Raw genomic sequence first — 16,699 nt, 5'->3', positions numbered from 1 at the left:
TTGTTAATGTTTGTGTTTAGTCCATATTGTAGATTTTTATGTAAATACTAGCGGACGCCCGCGACTTCGTCTGCGTAAAATTCGTTGTAAACTTTCAACTACCACTACCCTACCCTACCCTACCCTACCCCTATCTTTATTTATTCCCCCCCCCCCCCCCCAACCCCTGCGAGTCGCGTCGAGCGCGGCAACCGTTAGGTACACAAAAATAAGCCATATAGCATGAATTAGTATTCACGCGCGATGGCTTAGCGTATTTCTTGTATAACTTTGGTGTTTCTTTACCGATTTTTATGATTCTTTTTTTATTGAATAGGTAATAATGTAAACTTTTTTAGTTAGGGATGAGTGATGAGTGTTATAAACATAAGAGTAGACAAATATAATTAGAAAGCTCCAAACTGCTAAGCTATCGGGAGTTACACGTGTTATTGTGAGTCAACCATAAAAAATAGACATATATATGCTGTTGTGTTTTTATAGATAATTTTAAGAAGAACATTTCCGTCATACATGATTTCTATGTAGCTTTAACCATTAAGGCTGTACACGCGACGGAAGCTTAAAAAATTGAGTAACTTCTCCCGTTTTCTCAACACTTCTCTTCACTGCTCTGCTCCTATTAATCGTAGCGTAATGAAAAGTATACTATAACCTGCCCAGGAGTATGTAGAATAATTGTACCAAGTTTCGTTAAAATCCGTCCAGTAGTTTTTGTTTCTATAAAGAACATACAGACAGACAGACAGACAGACAAAATTTTACTGATTGCATTTTTGGCATCAATATCGATCACTAATCACCTCCTGATAGTTATTTTGGAAATATATTTCATGTACAGAATTGACCTCTCTACAGATTTATTATAAGTATAGATGTAGAATGTAATAAGATTAAATTGTAATATATGTTTATACTATGTAAATTATTTTAAATATTTTGTTAATATTAATATATGTTATTTGTGTTGTTATAGGTTAGGAACTAACAAAAATATTATGTAATAGTAACTATCTAGTAGATTCTCAAAATTGAACTTGTCAGCTCTCACTGAACAATCTCCTTCGTGCCTTCTCCATCTACTTGACACTGGCGAGATAAACCGTGCCCAGTTGGCACAAATGAAAGCCATTAAGAAGAATTGAATTGAATTGAATTGACTGTACATCGTTTTTCATCGTATTTTTGTAATTATGATCATCTAACATAGTTATTTCAACGAAAGGATCTTGGTTACGTCATTTTACGTCAAATGGCCGTGATTTTTTCGTTTTACGATCATCTATCATGATTATTTATAACAAAATTACGTAAATAACGGTTTTTCGTTGAGATAATCTTGCTACTACCACGTCTATATTACTGCCACTTTACGTAAAATTAAGATACTTATGTTATTTAGTTGAAAATACGATGTTAGATGATCACAAAAAAGAAAATATGATATAGTGACTCATTGTTTGAATGGTGGTACACTGAGATACATAATAAGGCCGCTGAACAGTACTGAACTGAGTGGCTATGGTCATGAACTATGTACGAATAATTTTGTTGAAAACGAACGGAAACGTGGGGTACGTAGACAGAAGCAGACGTATAAGCTTTTAATTGATTACAACTCGTGCAGATTTATTTGACACCTAGCTCGACTTATATTTGTACTGCGTTTGTTTGGTTGTGCTGGCTAGGCACTCGTAGGTGTCAAGTTAATGCGCACGAGCTATAGGTATGGTTGCGACAATACCTAGTAAATGCCGCGCGGTTTCACCCGCGTGGTTCCCGTTCCCGTAGGAATAAATTATAGCATAGTGCTACAGCACTCGGAAATAGTGTAGTTTCCCAACAGCGAAAGAATTTTTAAAATCAGTTTAATAGTTTCAGAGCCTATTCAATGCAAACAAACAATCAAATCGATTTCGATCACTAATCACACCCTTTTGGAAATATATTTCATTTACAGAATTGACCTTTCTACAGATTTATTATAAGTAGATATAGATTATAATCAAAGATAAACATCTTCAAAGCCTAAGTGAATAGGCAATATCTAAAGGTCGCCATGGAATTCAATTATTCTCACGTTTCTGAAAAGCAAACGGCAGTACCCACACGGCATACTATACAAGTCATGTACGCAGTGACCACAATTATTCTCACGTTTCTGTAGCACACACGATCAATTATAGTCGTGGGTGCTACAGAAACGTGAGAATAATTGACCGTTTGTGGCTAGCATAACAAGATCATTACTGTTTCCCATCAGTCAGTAAAGGCACAGTAGATGTAAGGTAAGGTAAAGGTGTTATTGTGTTAAACTTCAAAATCGCCAAAGATGAAAGCTAATTTGCGCTGTAGCGTGCGACGAGTACCTACCTACCTACTTTAACATTTCTTGAAATTACGACTAAATGTATGAGTTATTACAATGACCCCTGCTTTCAATTCGGAGGGCCTAGATTTTAATCCGGTCCGGGGCATTCACCTCCAACTTTTCAGTTGTGTGCATTTTAAGAAATTAAATATCACGTGTCTCGAACGGTGAAGGAAAACATCGTGAAGAAACCTGTATGGTGTGTGAAGTTTGCCAATCCGCATTGGGCCAGCATGGTGGCCTATTCGCCTAAACCCTCTCATTCTGAGAGGAGACTCGAGCTCAGCAGTGAGCCGAATATGGGTTGATAATGATGACATGAGTGTTATTAACTGAACTCAACTGCCTGTCTAATGGTTAACCTATGTGGCTTTGATTGTTGGCAAGACCTGGGTATTTAGGAGTATGGGTTGTTAGAAGTATGATGAAAATCCACACCACTTTCGGTTTCTACACGACATTGTACCGGAACGATAAGCCGCTTGGCGGTACTTCTTTGACGGTAAGGTGGTAACTAGCCACAGATAACCGAAGTCTCCATTCTTGCCAGACCTGATACTATTATGAAAACCTCAATCGCCAAACCGGTGATCGAACCCAGGACCCAATCCAAATTATAAAGTCAACGCACACCATTACGCTGTCGCAGAGCTTTTTATTTTCTTAAAATATTTTTTTAGTAAAATTTTCAGCCTAGAATTGAAGAAGGTATGCAGCTCACATGCCTGCAGCGCTTACGGCTTGATGTCCGATAAAACTGATTGTGTGTTGGTCGCGATGTGTATGACATCATGCCCATCGTGACTAACACACAATCATTTTTATCGGACGTTAGCACTGCAGGCATGCGTGCTTATCGGATGGTGATTGGCTAGCATTTCTTCAATATAGTCTGCTGACTTATAATGATGCTCATGGTCATTAGTCATTTAGAATTCAGTTTTCAACTACACAGTAAAAAATGGTATGGGGATGACGACTAGGTTTAAATATATATATTTTTATGAGAAAATTATGTAAATAAGGTCAATATTAACTAATTTATATGTAAAATTCAATCTAAGAAGTAATTATAAACATAAACGCACAAAAAACAAAGATTTTCTAACGATCATATGATTAACGACGTCATTAAATCGTGTCATTTTGTATGGGGCGTTATTCAGGGAACCGAAGCAGGGCCGCAAATATGACCCTTTAACGACCCCTTCAATCCCTGTAGCTCGGAAAGTAATGATCGTAGATACCCTGTTACTTTTACAAAATTGCTTTACTATTAGCTTATTCTTAATTTACAATTTAAAAAACTATCATCATCCCTATTGGTGGATAGGTAGGTAAGTTACTAAAAAAATGTTTTGTATTTGATATAATAATTATTTATTTAAAAAATTAAATTAATCATCATTCTTCCAGTTTGGTTCAGTTTCATTAAGGCACGACAAAGGCCATACATTGCAATTAAAGCTAAACATTACTTAGAGTAATCAACTAATCATATTATTTATCAAGTTGTAAAATGAGTTTCTATCATTATAATCTACCATTATAAATTAGCCACAGATTCACTAATATTTTGGATATCACATGGACAGTGGACATTAAATTTTTTTTTAAATACCAATATTAATAACACCTCTTCTACACAAATGCAAGTTTTTCAAGAAATGGTATGCCCATACAAACCTATAGACAAGCCTGTGAACCCCAGACCTTCGTAATTTTTTAAAAGCTGTAAGTTTGTCAGCTCATGCTCCTACCATAAGTAAGTGTGGTAGCCAACTTTTTATATTTTATAGTTTACTCAACTATTACTGTTAAAAACCCATGAGTGTATCTTAATAAAATAAAATGCTACATTATGAAAATTTCATCTGAAAAATTTGCATGTCTAGAAGAGGTTTTAAAATGAGATTTCTAAATTATAAATAGAGAGCTGCTAAAAACTAAATATTAGTAAATAGATCCAAATTATAAAGATACTATAAACCTTAAAGTAGAAATAAAGAGCACCAAGAGAACAAAATAATTTTGTGAACATAATTTGTAACATCAAACAATTCTTGAGAAGTGTATAAAAATACTTATGCTTGGAACATTTTGCATTCATTAACACATACATTTTGTGTTTTTTAAGGTTAACTTGTTAACAATCAGTCTTGAGTTTTCTAATTTAAATTTTAATTAAGTACAAAACAGAATAATATCTTCAAAAAATTACAGAATAATCATCATTCCATTAACACAAAAATTAGACATTCTAATAATCAGACAAAAAATGTTTCTGTGTATAAAAAAAAAACTACCTAATACTTTTATAAAAAAAAACTGAATCTTCTTATTTTTTGTCAATTACTTAAATATTATAAAATATGCATAAGTAATGTCGAGATTCACAGAGAGAAATGGTTCAGTTCAAATGACCATAATAACTTAATTTAAATTTAACACACTTTTTATAATTGTTAAAAGACCCATGTAATTATGCAATGAAAAGAAAGTCTAATAAGAAATATAATTAAGTGTATCATCTCCCAAATTAATTACCCATTTCTATTTCCATTAAAGACCAAAAATCAGTCATAAATAATAAGAGAAAAATCACCCATTTTGGAATGTAAAATATTATGAGATTTAACACTAAAACAGGCACCTTAGCCTATAAATTATAATAACAATATTAGAAAAAATGGCTCATTGGTATAAGATAGGTACTAAAGATTAAATAAGTTGTTATGGTAAACAGTAATTAACTGATTTATTTCCCTATCAATACATCCAACTGTAACACCATTCATTTAACATCAACAAATAAGCCTCTATATGTTTTACTTCTAAATCTCACTGGTTTAGGATTAAAACATACAACTTCAATCTTCAAGAGTTGTTGACTCTAGATTGTTAAACTAAGGGCTTGTCCCCATTAGCACGTCACGACATCATGTACGATACCGTGTCGTAAATTAGCACGACACGGTCGCAAAATTAGACATTGTCGTATTCAGTAAATATTTCACTCATAAAACTGAGAAATATATTTCTAGATATGGACAGAATAAGGCACATTCTGTTCTGGCTAATTAAAAGAACGCTTCAAAGAACGTAATAAAATACTGGTTGCACCCACATCTTTTAATTAAGTTACGAAATCAAGGCATCGCACTGCGACACCGTTGACGACGTCGCAACGTGGTGATGGGGGCAAACCCTAAGGGATAAAATAAATGGGACATTGATTTTTGTATAAAAAAGTAAAATAAATCAATTATTTATTGTTATGACTGAATTTCCGCATAGTACTAGCTTAATTCTATATTTAAGAATTAATTAGAAAAAATTCGAGTTATAATAATCAATTAAATTGTACACCAAACTCAAGCAAAGTGTTTATATGATATTTTCAATGTTTACACTGGTTTGGTGTATAACACAATTAGCACAAGATAAAATACTGGTTAGTAATACAAATTAAATGTAAAAAAATAGAGAAGTTTTTAAAAAACTAAATCAAATTAATAAAATAGGCTACCTTCATATTCGACATTTGTATGTCTTTGTATTGTAATAATTAGGACCTTGTCTTAGATGCACCCTGTAGATATATGACTATAAGTAAACTGGACATAAACATCTCTACAAAGCTTTCTTTTACAATAAATGTAGAAATATATTGAACTATCATTAATTGACCAATAAAAGTTTATTATTGTGGAAAAAACAATCACCTTTTACATCAACAAAAAGCAAGAAACATTGAACTTTAAGGTAAAACAGGCAGACCCATTTTCCATTGGCATTAAGACTGCCACTGTTTATTCAAATGGTGTTTCCAAGAATAACTGTAGCATTGCCATATAAGTGTCATAAGTGCCATATAAGTAAGGGAGTGATTAACTGTTAACTGTCCCAGTGGACAAGGGAGCTGTTATATAGGGCATTGATGCAACAAGGGCATGTTTTCTATTTGATCCTTTGAACTTGATCATAAAGAGATTCTACATTCCTGTATTGAAAAATTATTAAGATTAAGAGTGAACGCAACATACACTGCAGTGCACCTGTACTTTATTGTATCTTGCATCCTCGTCTTTTCTTTTGCATGTCAGCTTGCTTGCTCTTCTTCTTTGCGAGTCCTTCAGCTGTTATGTCAGATATTACTGACAGCCTTTTTGATGGATCTGGCCTTTCAAAACTCTGTTGCTGTGTCATAGAGTGATCAGGAGGATAAGTCGAGCTATACATGTTATTATTGTCACTAATGCTGTGCTGCATTGAAGTATTTGGACTGTCTGTAAGAATGTTATCTGTGGGATAATGAGACGCAGGTCTAATACTGACTGGATCTGGAAATCTTGGCTTCTTTCCAGCCGAAGGAGGCGGTGGGGGGTGTCTATGGTGTACTGAACTGTTCTGTTTGTCAGAGTCAAATGATTTGGAATGCTTATGTGATATATTTAAGTTTGAGCTTGAAGTACCAGCTTCTTGATTGTAATATTGTTTGGATATTTCTTTGGATAGCAATGCACTGTCTTTAGACTGGATATGTTCACGCTCGAATGGCTCAACATAATTCAGGTCTGAGTCGACCGATTTGCAAAGGCGCAGACCATTTCCTCTGGCACCCATTCCTTCTCTGATCATGTCTCTCGGGTTGCTGTAAGCATCGCAAAGAGTGGCCTGTGGTGGCTCAGGCAGAGGCATCTGTTGCAGCCTTTGCTGTTTTTTGAGTAAAGCCTTTTGTTTCGCTTTTTCCTTAGCCCGCTGCAGTTTTTTATACTCTCTGTGCTGCAGTAATCTGGCTAGCTCACTGTCTTGAGCCTCAACAGCGCATTTCATATCGGAAAGTAACGCATCTTCGCCTTGGCTGAGCGCTCGAGCCAGATTTGCATCTCTTTCCTCCATTTCTAAGCGCAACCTCATCTCTTCGATCTCAGCTGCAGACAAGCCCAGCTCATCTGGATCGATGTCGGGAGTTGGGAGCGCTCTGGAAGAGCACGGCTGGGGTATTGGCGGCGGCTCAGGGTTGTGGCGTTGTCTACGAAGGTTCATCTCAGCGATCTCCCTCGCCAGTTCGGAGTCGATGTCGGCTTGCCGCCGTCGCGCGAGCTCCCTCAGTCGGACTTCGTGCTCGATGTCTCGCTGTTCGTTCAAAGCTAAAGGGAAGTCCTCACGTATCTGCTGGTTCCGATACCGGTTCTCGCAGAGGTGCGACGAGATCTCCCGGTCCTGCAGGTGATGCGCCAGAGCCCCGTCGGTCCGCACGAGCCACTGCTCTCGCAAGTCCGTCACATGCCCGATTTTAGGCATTGTATCACTCGTTTTAGCACGCGACATTTATAGTAAAATAACTTACATCGTAGTTATACAAAGCCACTTAGAAGTTAATGGAGCTAAACGCGTGATACGTATAAACGGAATCATCACTGCACACAAAAATTCACGTTGAAACACGAAGTTATCAACGTAGTTACACCTTTCACAATAACTAGAAAACTTTCTTCGCGCCACGTGAGAATAAGCATGCACTTTTTACTATTCACAGCGATTTATCTTTGTGCGAACAATAGCTTTGATAATCTACATAATTAATTAATGAACTTGCACCTTGCTACGCCATTCCCCATCCGTACCAGCACAAGCACAAACACTTTTATCCCTCCTCTTCACAACAAATTCAAGAATGAAAAGTCTAAAATTCCAATTTATTGACATCAATGATCGTGACAGGTGAATTCCTCTAAGTGATGTACCATATTAATCGGAAAAATCGATTAGTGTAGTCGATTTGAAACCTTTTTAAATTGCATTGATTTGTCTATGGTAAATATTATAAAATATTGCACTTTTCATTACAAGATGTACTTAAAAAATTATATTAGCTATGCTTTCAATGGTTGGATGACACAATATTGATGAACTTTATATAATAAGGTTGGTCTTAAACTTTGGTATTTTCTTTGCTTTAGATTCCGGGTATCAAAATTACAGCTATCAATCAAACGCGTCTGCTTTCTAATAAATTTTTATTTTTATATTAATTATCAACCAATTTGCCTCCTGTTGATCGTCTCGTAACTGAAGATCGCGGACTTTTCTTCAATTCTTGCAAGTCTTTTACATTACCGGTGTCTAAAATAAATACCATATATTTTTAAAACTAAAGAATGACAAAGAAATATAACATAAGTAATTAATTAGGTAAGTAGGAGGTTTACACCGGCAAGTAAGCTGAACCAAACTGGTGGTCATTTGCGCAGGTACAATAATTATAAATCAAAGTGTTAAGATCGTAACTCATTAGAGCCGCTCGAGACTCGACCCACACCGCCTCGCCTCGAGTGATTAGTATTCTTCGTATGGATTTGTATGGGCATGTCGCTCACTACATCAACTCCGTACCATCATCGAATCGCCTCGCACGCGAGGTGTCCACGCGTGGACTGCCAATGGATCAATCGATGATAGCTCACTGTTGACATGCTTGCCTCGCGTGAAATACTAGTCGGAAATTCGTTGACCACACGAGGTTCACTGGTGACAGCACGGCGTCCACGCGTGGTTCAGCTGTCGACTACAAGTACAAGTGGACATCTAGCGACGAGGCGGTGCGCGTCGAGTCCCGGGTAGCTCGTATGAGCTACGACCTTAACCGCGTACTCTGTGGTTGCCCAGTACACACATTAAAGACGAAAATTTGTACGCGATTGTAATGTCTACAAGGTGTTGTTGCTACGGTTACTCGCTCGTACGTTGCTCGCTAATATCCAAAAAACGTGCTACTGCGCATAGGTTAACTTATATGCTACTACCTATGAATAATAATAAATTTATGTGTCGGTTACTTACCTATTCTTTTGGTAAATTCATTAAGGCCTTTAAGATTCCCTGTCGTATAAAATGGTTTTTGAGACATCCGAAACATCCAACTAAACAACACAGGATACCTAAAAAATCCATAAATGTAAATAGGTACAGGAGAATATCCGAATTAGAAACGGTCTTCGCCTATCTGTTTTATGGATGATAAGTGTTTTATATAAAATTAGCAGACGCCCGCGACTTCGTCCGCGTAAATTTCGATGTCAACCCTCCTAAATCTACCCTACCCCTACCCCCATCCTACCCCTACCCTCCCCGTACCCTATCCCATTCCTACCCCTATCCCACCCGTACCCCTATCTCACGCCTATCCTACCTCTACCCTACCACTTCCCTATCCTACCCGTACCTCTACCCTACCACTACCCTACCTCTACCCCTACCCTACCACTTCCCTATCCTACCCGTACCTCTACCCTACCACTACCCTAGCTCTACCCCTACCCTACCACTACCCTACCCTACCCTGTAACTACTCTATCTCACTCCTACCCTTAGCAAAATCGGTCCAGTCCTTCGAGAGTGGTGGTATGACCAAGAGAAATAGAGACTTCTATGCTAATAATATAAAGAGGTAAAGTTCGTGTGGTTGTAGGAGGTAATCTCTGGATCTACTGGACCGATTTGGAAAATTGTTTTACTAATAGAAAGCTACGTTATTTGCGAGTGTCATAGGCTATGTTTGATCCCCATATTCACACGGGAACGGGAACTACGTAAATGAAAGCGCCGGGCGTCATAAAGCGGAATTTCTGCGTCTTTTAGAAATTTTGTATTATCTCCGAAACTATTTAAGTAATTAACATACTGTAAAGGGCAAATCTTATCTCCATAATATCCTTGTGATTATTAAATAATTTATTTTAATAAGGATTAAAGTTTAGTTGTATAAATAATGATGTAAACCTAAGTATATAAAATTAATAATTTTTAAAACACAAAAGGTACTATATCTGCTAATATATAGAAGAACGACATAAGGTGTCGCGGACTTTTTTGTAGAACTTTTAAAGATACATAAAGTCTCTTTACATTAATTTCAATTTTACACAATAGTTAAGGCAGCGCATGCGAATAAGTCTGTTTAAGAGGATTTTCAGTCCGACCTGTATGACAAAAACTGTGATAACTCGGCTAATATATATGATCCCAATATAAAATATAGCCTATAGCACTTCCCGATAATGGAGCATTCTACTGGTGAAAGAATTTTTAAAATCGGACCAGTAGTTCCGAAGATTACCCCATTTAAAAAATGTGACAAACTTACAAACTTTACCTCTTTATAATATTAGTATAGACTAGCGGATGCCCGGGACTTCGTCCGCCCTTAGGTAAATTTAATACAGCCGTATTAATACATATCGCAAAATCCGTTCTTAGTGAAACTACAAGAAAACCTCCCTGCCAAATTTCAGCTTTGTACATCAAGCGGTTTCGAATGATGTTTCGCTTTATGTGTTAAGATTTAGTAAGTACAAAAATATATTGCGCGTAGGTTGCCTAAAATTATCTTGACCAAGCTAATAACAACAATGATTAACTATCGTTAATGACAGTTTGGCCAGGAGTTTTTCAGGCAACCCACTCGCAATATATTTTTAACGTACCTTTGATTTATAACACTTTACATCCATTAAACAGATGAGTGAAGATCTTATAATACGGATCTTAGACTATGAAAGTGAAACGGCTTAACAATTTGAGTGACATTTAGAATACTTTTAATCTGACTAAGACAGGTGCAGGTTAATAGGATAACACACACAGGCACAGGTTACTCTGTCTGTGTGTTATATCCAACAGAAACCACAAGTAAATGCCATTTATGTCCGACAAGCAAATTGTGATAAAAATTTAAATAGTTACCTTTCTTTGTTCACCGGCACCAACACATTCAATGTGCTGACTGTAGCCACAATAGCGATATCTGCAAGGGACATGTAAGTGCCGCTAAACCACGATCGGCCTTTCAACAGCGTTTCAAGTTCTTGGTATGCATATTCAACCTCTTTCGTTTGTTGCGGCATTACGAAGCGACAGTTTTCATATAAAATAGGGTACTAAAAATAAATAAAAAAATTAAATTTTTACATTCATATTATTAAAAATAATTATACAAAAAATGTTTTACTAACAGCACAAGAGCGATAATGTGGGTAAAGAATTCCACCATCATAATGGAATAGTTGATCAATTAATGCTCGACTAGCCGGATTAGAAGGTAGTAATTTTGTATCCTCACAATAAAGGGATGCTATGTACATTGTTATTGCGTGACTGTAACAAATTACATTGTTAAATTTATTAGGTTTTTATTATAATTTTATAATTTTTTATATCGCACCTGTCGTATAGTATAAGCTCTTTATCTTTAAGAATTGGCAAGGTTTGCAGGGGATTCATCTGTAAAAAAATAACATTAACCATTTACTATTTATCAACTGTTAAAAACCGGTTTCACCACCTTCTGTTATCAGCCTGCTGAAACTGGCCTTCTGTATTGTGTAATAAGTATCTGTTAGCTTATTTACAAGTTTCGTTTGTCATTTGACTTATAGGTTTTCTTAATTGGTCCAGGTCTGGCTGGTGAGAGGCCGTGGCTAGTTACCACCCTACCGACAAAGACGTACTGCCAAGCGATTTAGCATTCCGGTACGATGTATAGAAACAGAAACGGGTGTGGGTTTTTATCCTCCTCCTAACAAGTTAGCCCGCTTCCATCTCATCATCATCACTTACAATCAATTGCAGTCAATTGCTAACTTGTAAAGAATAAAAAAAAGTTATAAAATTTACGGTTAGACTATCCGACACTTATCACAAGATGGTGGCGCACTTGTTCTATTAACTGGACAATAAAAAAACTATATCCATCTACTGTTTAAAGGTATTAGCGTAGCAGAATATTAACGCGTACTGCAACTATTTCAGGTGATCGGTGTTCGGCTTGGTCCATGTCCACGTCCACTTCGGTGAGGCTGATGTTCATAGCGTCAAGCCCCATCATGACGGCTCTACACGCTGGACTGGTGTCTGTCTTCCACAGGGTGCAGTTGCTTTGTAAAAATAAAACTTAAAATTATTACTAAATTCTTTATTAAATTACTAGCGGACGCCCGCGACTTCATCCGCGCGGAATTCAGTTTTTCACAAATCCCGCGGGATCCTTGGATTTTTCCGGGATGAAAAGTAGCATATGTGTTAATCCAGAGTAAAATATATTTCTATTCCAAATTTAAGCCAAATCGCATTAGTAGCTGCACCTTAAAAGAGGAACAAACGTACTTACACACACACAAACTTTCGCCTTTATAATATTAGTGATTAGTGATATTTAAACTAGCTGACACCCGCGACTTTCGGGTCCGTTTAAAATTAAGTTTTCTATAAATCATGCCCACTTCAACTGCTATTTAGTAGTGTTTCCGTGAAACAATAACAAATATTCATATAATCATCAGCTTTTGACAAATCTCGCAGGAATCATTGTGTTTTGCGATAAAAAAAACCTTTGTGTACATCCAGGTTATAATCTATCTCTATTCCAAATATCAGCTAATTCGGTTAAGTAGTTGGGACGTGAAGTAATAAACATTCACCATCATTAATTTTTCGCAGATCTCGCAAAATCCATAAATTTTTTCGCGATAAAAAAGTAGCCATTGTGTTTATCCAGAGTATTATCTATTTTCGTTTTAAATTTCAGCTAAATCGGTTCAGTAGTTGCAGCGATATAGAGTAACATCCTTAAATTATTAAACATTTTAAACTTAAAGTATTGATAAAGTATTGGGGAATATTGAAATTACAATACTAGTATTAAACTTACAATAAAGACGTTGTAATATTTTTACTACCAACTTTTCCCATTTTTTCTAGTTTCCACAGTTTGCAAAAATTTATTACATTAAAATTTTAATACATTAAAATTTAAATAAAAATTGTTTTAAAATATAATGAAAATATGGAAAACATTGACAATTTTATATTTCATTTATGAAATTTATAACAAAGAGATTTTTTCTAAATAATAAGTTTTTACTTAACTTATTTTATCTGTAATCTTGAAACTTGTACCGATTCATAATTTCTTAATTCTATGTCTTTAATAAAGACTAATAATATCATAGATTTAATAAACCACAAGGCACAAAGCCTAGGTATGTTGAATCCATAGATACTCATAAATAAAAGGTTGGATCGTTAGGTGCTCCAACCTAAGTTGTTCTAACTTCTAACCTTCATTCTGGTAACGGTGAAACGAGAATTCTTTACACGAAACCACGAATTTCAAAGTCAAGGACTATGCTACCCGTAGATGGATACGTACTCGTAGGCCATCACCAATAGGGCTACAGAGCACGGCCAGGTGAAAACACCGTTGATGTACTAACACTGAAAATCCTACCCTCCTCATAAAGTTATTAGCTAGCGGCTGACAATATCTCTTTTATAAAACGATACCCCGCGTGATGCGGATAATCAATTCAAAATATCGACCACCTGGATATTTTCTTTGCGTTAAGACCCTACTTTTTCATTTAATTACTTTCTAATGAAATAAAACAAAAAGGTAGGCTCGAGTTTAAGTATAGGGAAAAGTTTCAAACTATACATTTATATAGTTTAAGACATTTCCACTGTATTACAACGTGGCTTAAATTACGTTAGTAATATCGGTTTTTACAGTTTTAATAAACGGTGGTTATTAAAACTTTAAAATGTCAAGTTATGTACATTGAAGAATTATCTTGAAAATTTTAGTTGCAGGGATAATCGTTACTATCGGTAGGTCAAAAATATTTAATTTTTGTTTGTCTGTCTGTCCGTATGTCTATCCTAATTAATTGTTAGCATCACATTGAAACTACTGAATGAATATAATTGACACTTGGCAAGATTTGAGACCATAATACGTAGGATATAGGATACTTTTAGATATAGAAAATTAAATTAGACCGAAATAGGGCTTGAAATTTGTATGGAAAGTCCTTCATTTTCAAGTTACATTTGTAAAAATTGGTATATGTAACTACTACCAAAAAATACTAAAAATAATGTCATTTAAGATTTTTCTAAATTTTTTCCGCTAAGTGGTTAAAAAGGGGTTGAAATTTTTTAAATATAAATCGTTTATCTACATTAAAGTGGGCGGATAATTGTGCCTCTAGTAAATTTAGAGTTATGTGAAGTTTTTGTAAAATGTATGTTGTTTTGTATTTATCATACATGCACAACACATGCCAAAATATAAATAGCAGGGGCTGAAAGTTTACATAGATTACCACGCGTGTCCGCTAGTGTCATCTATTACAAATAGTGTTTGTTGGTTGCTTTAGGCTGAAAAACAACCTACTGAATATGTAGGTATGTGTTATCCAGATTATTCGACTATTATTTATTCAGGTCGGCGGACAGATGGAATGAAATTGAATATCTTATTATAATGCGATTCTCAAGTTGAGATCGTCATTCGTTTGTCTCCTTCGTAGCTTTGACCACTTGTCGTGTTTTAATAATAATGCTGAAGTTACGTTTTGTAAATAAAAACATGTGTATTAAGTTTTTGCAATATTGCCACTATGGAACTATTGAGTAAGTGCTTTAGTGGTTTCAAATTACCTAAATTTAACATAAAACTTTCTCGTATATCAAGTTACTGCAACTGCAATGATTATACTTAATAAACTAATTAATAACTTTTTGTTGTTAAAGGAATCTTGCCATAAATAAACCAACTCTTTATGGTGATGAAATATCTCCGCCAGTTAGATTTATAATGATGACGGCGTCTATTCTAGGAATCGATTTAAATTTTTACAAAATCGATTTATTCAAAAATGAAAATAAGAGTGAATATTTTACAAAGGTAGTTATAATAATTTAATTAAAAAAAAAATGCAATTACTGTCCACAAAAAGGAAGAGAATTTTTTTATAATTATATTTTTTGCACTTGAATTCTACTTTTATTTTATTAATTTCAGATAAATCCACTTCAAAAAGTTCCAGTGCTAATGGTTGGAGACATTTCAATATGCGATAGCCATGCTATTGCTATCTACCTTTGCCATATATGTAATGGCAGTAGTCTCTATCCAAATGAACCATTGCTTAGAGCTAAAATCAACCAAATGTTATTTTTCAATTCCAGCACTTTATTTCGGATTGATAGTGAAATATTGGTACGTTTCAGGGTCAATTTTTATTTAAAGATTTTATGTGACTATTACTATAGATAAAATGACGAGTTTTATTTTGATTTGTGGAGGAAAATTGTCGACTTTAACTTTGATCTTAGTACTGATACGTATTTGATTCCATGGTTATAACCTAACGATATAATTTAAAAGTTATTTATTTGTTAATATTATTATACCTACCTATAAATGTGCACATTTATTTAATAATACCAATCTTATTTGGTTTCAGTCTGCTTATTTTTCTCAACAATGGCCTGTCAATGATAAGAAAATTGAAGAATGGTTATTGGCGCTGGATTACTTGGAATATAATTTAAATAAAAATATATGGTTAAACGGCACTAAGGTAAATAAATAAATAAAGCTCATTATAGCTTATTAGCAATGAGTATTTTTTAAAATTTACTATTAGGTATAATTTCTATTTCTGCAGAGATTACACAAATTTGAAATCAAACCGATATAATCCATTAAAAAAATCATATAAACTGTTGCATAATTTTTCAGATGTACCTTGCCGATATCTGCACATTTCCTGTGGTCACATCAATGGCACAATTATTTGTACTAACAGATCGTCATCCTAAAGTAAGACAGTGGATAAAAAAGTTTGAGAACTATCCATTTTACGAGATAAATAAGAAAGGTTTGTCTGATTTGCAGAACTTTATTGACGTGATAAAGAATGGTAAAAGTTAATTTTTTGTTGATGTTTATATTAAAATAATAGACCAACTTTTAATATTTTTTTTATTACATGTACCTAACCTATAGTTATTTAGGTTAATCAATGGATGCATCATGGATATTCATGGTTCATCTGAAAGTGGATAACTATCGTCTATAACAACAGTAACACTCCACACACTCCACTCCATCATGCAAAGAACATATCCAACAAAAACCTCAGCGCATCTAGACTCTAGACTCTGGCAAATAAAATCGTGACCTGTAAAAAGCGGCAAATTCAAAAAGCTGCATGTGGTATTAGTAACTCTAGCAGTAAAAAGTTTACTTAGCCTCATGTGCCTGTAATTACATCAGCAACAGGATTATTTAGACTGGACCACAGCAATGCTGCTAGGTAGTTGAAATAAGCAGTGTGACAGGACTACCTGCACTTTCTGGTTGAGATCTATCACAAGAGCTCTACGAAAACTAAACTTATTTAGGACACTCTGTACCAACTCGTAAATCTATGCGTAGGATCGAATGCTTAATGAGGTTTCTGAGGCACTGGGATG

At 35.1% G+C, this 16,699-nt stretch overlaps 3 protein-coding genes across 5 annotated transcripts; 1 reads left to right on the top strand and 2 right to left on the bottom strand.

Moving 5' to 3' along the window:
- Positions 1–3,727: 3,727 nt before the first annotated feature.
- On the bottom strand, positions 3,728–8,094 carry LOC112044847 (uncharacterized). The gene has a single exon (XM_024080825.2). The coding sequence runs from the start codon at positions 7,703–7,705 to the stop codon at positions 6,437–6,439; it is 1,269 nt and encodes a 422-aa protein (XP_023936593.2). The 5' UTR covers positions 7,706–8,094; the 3' UTR covers positions 3,728–6,436.
- Positions 8,095–8,380: 286 nt separating this feature from the next.
- LOC112044849 (glutathione S-transferase 1-like) lies at positions 8,381–12,685 on the bottom strand. Its single transcript, XM_052887692.1, has 6 exons — positions 12,171–12,685; positions 11,598–11,656; positions 11,389–11,530; positions 11,120–11,313; positions 9,218–9,315; positions 8,381–8,500 (listed from the first exon to the last, which is right to left on the bottom strand). The coding sequence occupies exons 1-6, from the start codon at positions 12,258–12,260 to the stop codon at positions 8,406–8,408; spliced, it is 678 nt and encodes a 225-aa protein (XP_052743652.1). The 5' UTR covers positions 12,261–12,685; the 3' UTR covers positions 8,381–8,405.
- Positions 11,151–16,216, top strand: LOC112044848 (glutathione S-transferase E14). 3 transcript variants are annotated; one of them, XM_052887691.1, is made up of 5 exons: positions 11,151–11,244; positions 14,969–15,122; positions 15,240–15,437; positions 15,685–15,801; positions 15,963–16,215. In XM_052887691.1, the coding sequence occupies exons 2-5, from the start codon at positions 15,033–15,035 to the stop codon at positions 16,152–16,154; spliced, it is 597 nt and encodes a 198-aa protein (XP_052743651.1). In that variant the 5' UTR covers positions 11,151–11,244; positions 14,969–15,032; the 3' UTR covers positions 16,155–16,215. The 3 variants fall into 3 exon arrangements, with proteins under 3 accessions (XP_052743651.1, XP_052743650.1, XP_023936594.2); XM_052887690.1 differs by lacking the exon at positions 11,151–11,244 and adding an exon at positions 14,321–14,620; XM_024080826.2 differs by lacking the exon at positions 11,151–11,244 and adding an exon at positions 14,647–14,848 and having other exon boundaries at positions 15,963–16,216.
- Positions 16,217–16,699: the final 483 nt, after the last annotated feature.

The sequence above is a fragment of the Bicyclus anynana genome, chromosome 20 (assembly GCF_947172395.1).
Source record: "Bicyclus anynana chromosome 20, ilBicAnyn1.1, whole genome shotgun sequence".
In the NCBI taxonomy this organism is placed as follows: Eukaryota; Metazoa; Arthropoda; class Insecta; order Lepidoptera; family Nymphalidae; genus Bicyclus; species Bicyclus anynana.
This window is presented reverse-complemented; position numbering and strand designations above follow the sequence as displayed.

Excerpts from the sequence above, each read along its gene's own strand:
- LOC112044847 (XM_024080825.2), bottom strand. The coding sequence starts at position 7,705 with ATGTCGCGTGCTAAAACGAGTGATACAATGCCTAAAATCGGGCATGTG.
- LOC112044849 (XM_052887692.1), bottom strand. The coding sequence starts at position 12,260 with ATGATGGGGCTTGACGCTATGAACATCAGCCTCACCGAAGTGGACGTG. Across the intron at positions 11,314-11,388 it reads CACATTATCGCTCTTGTGCT|TACCCTATTTTATATGAAAA; the intron begins GTTAGTAAAACA and ends ATTTATTTTTAG. Across the intron at positions 8,501-9,217 it reads TGAATTTACCAAAAGAATAG|ACACCGGTAATGTAAAAGAC; the intron begins GTAAGTAACCGA and ends TATTTATTTTAG.
- LOC112044848 (XM_024080826.2), top strand. The coding sequence starts at position 14,775 with ATGCTGAAGTTACGTTTTGTAAATAAAAACATGTGTATTAAGTTTTTG. Across the intron at positions 15,438-15,684 it reads GGATTGATAGTGAAATATTG|TCTGCTTATTTTTCTCAACA; the intron begins GTACGTTTCAGG and ends ATTTGGTTTCAG. Across the intron at positions 15,802-15,962 it reads TATGGTTAAACGGCACTAAG|ATGTACCTTGCCGATATCTG; the intron begins GTAAATAAATAA and ends ATAATTTTTCAG.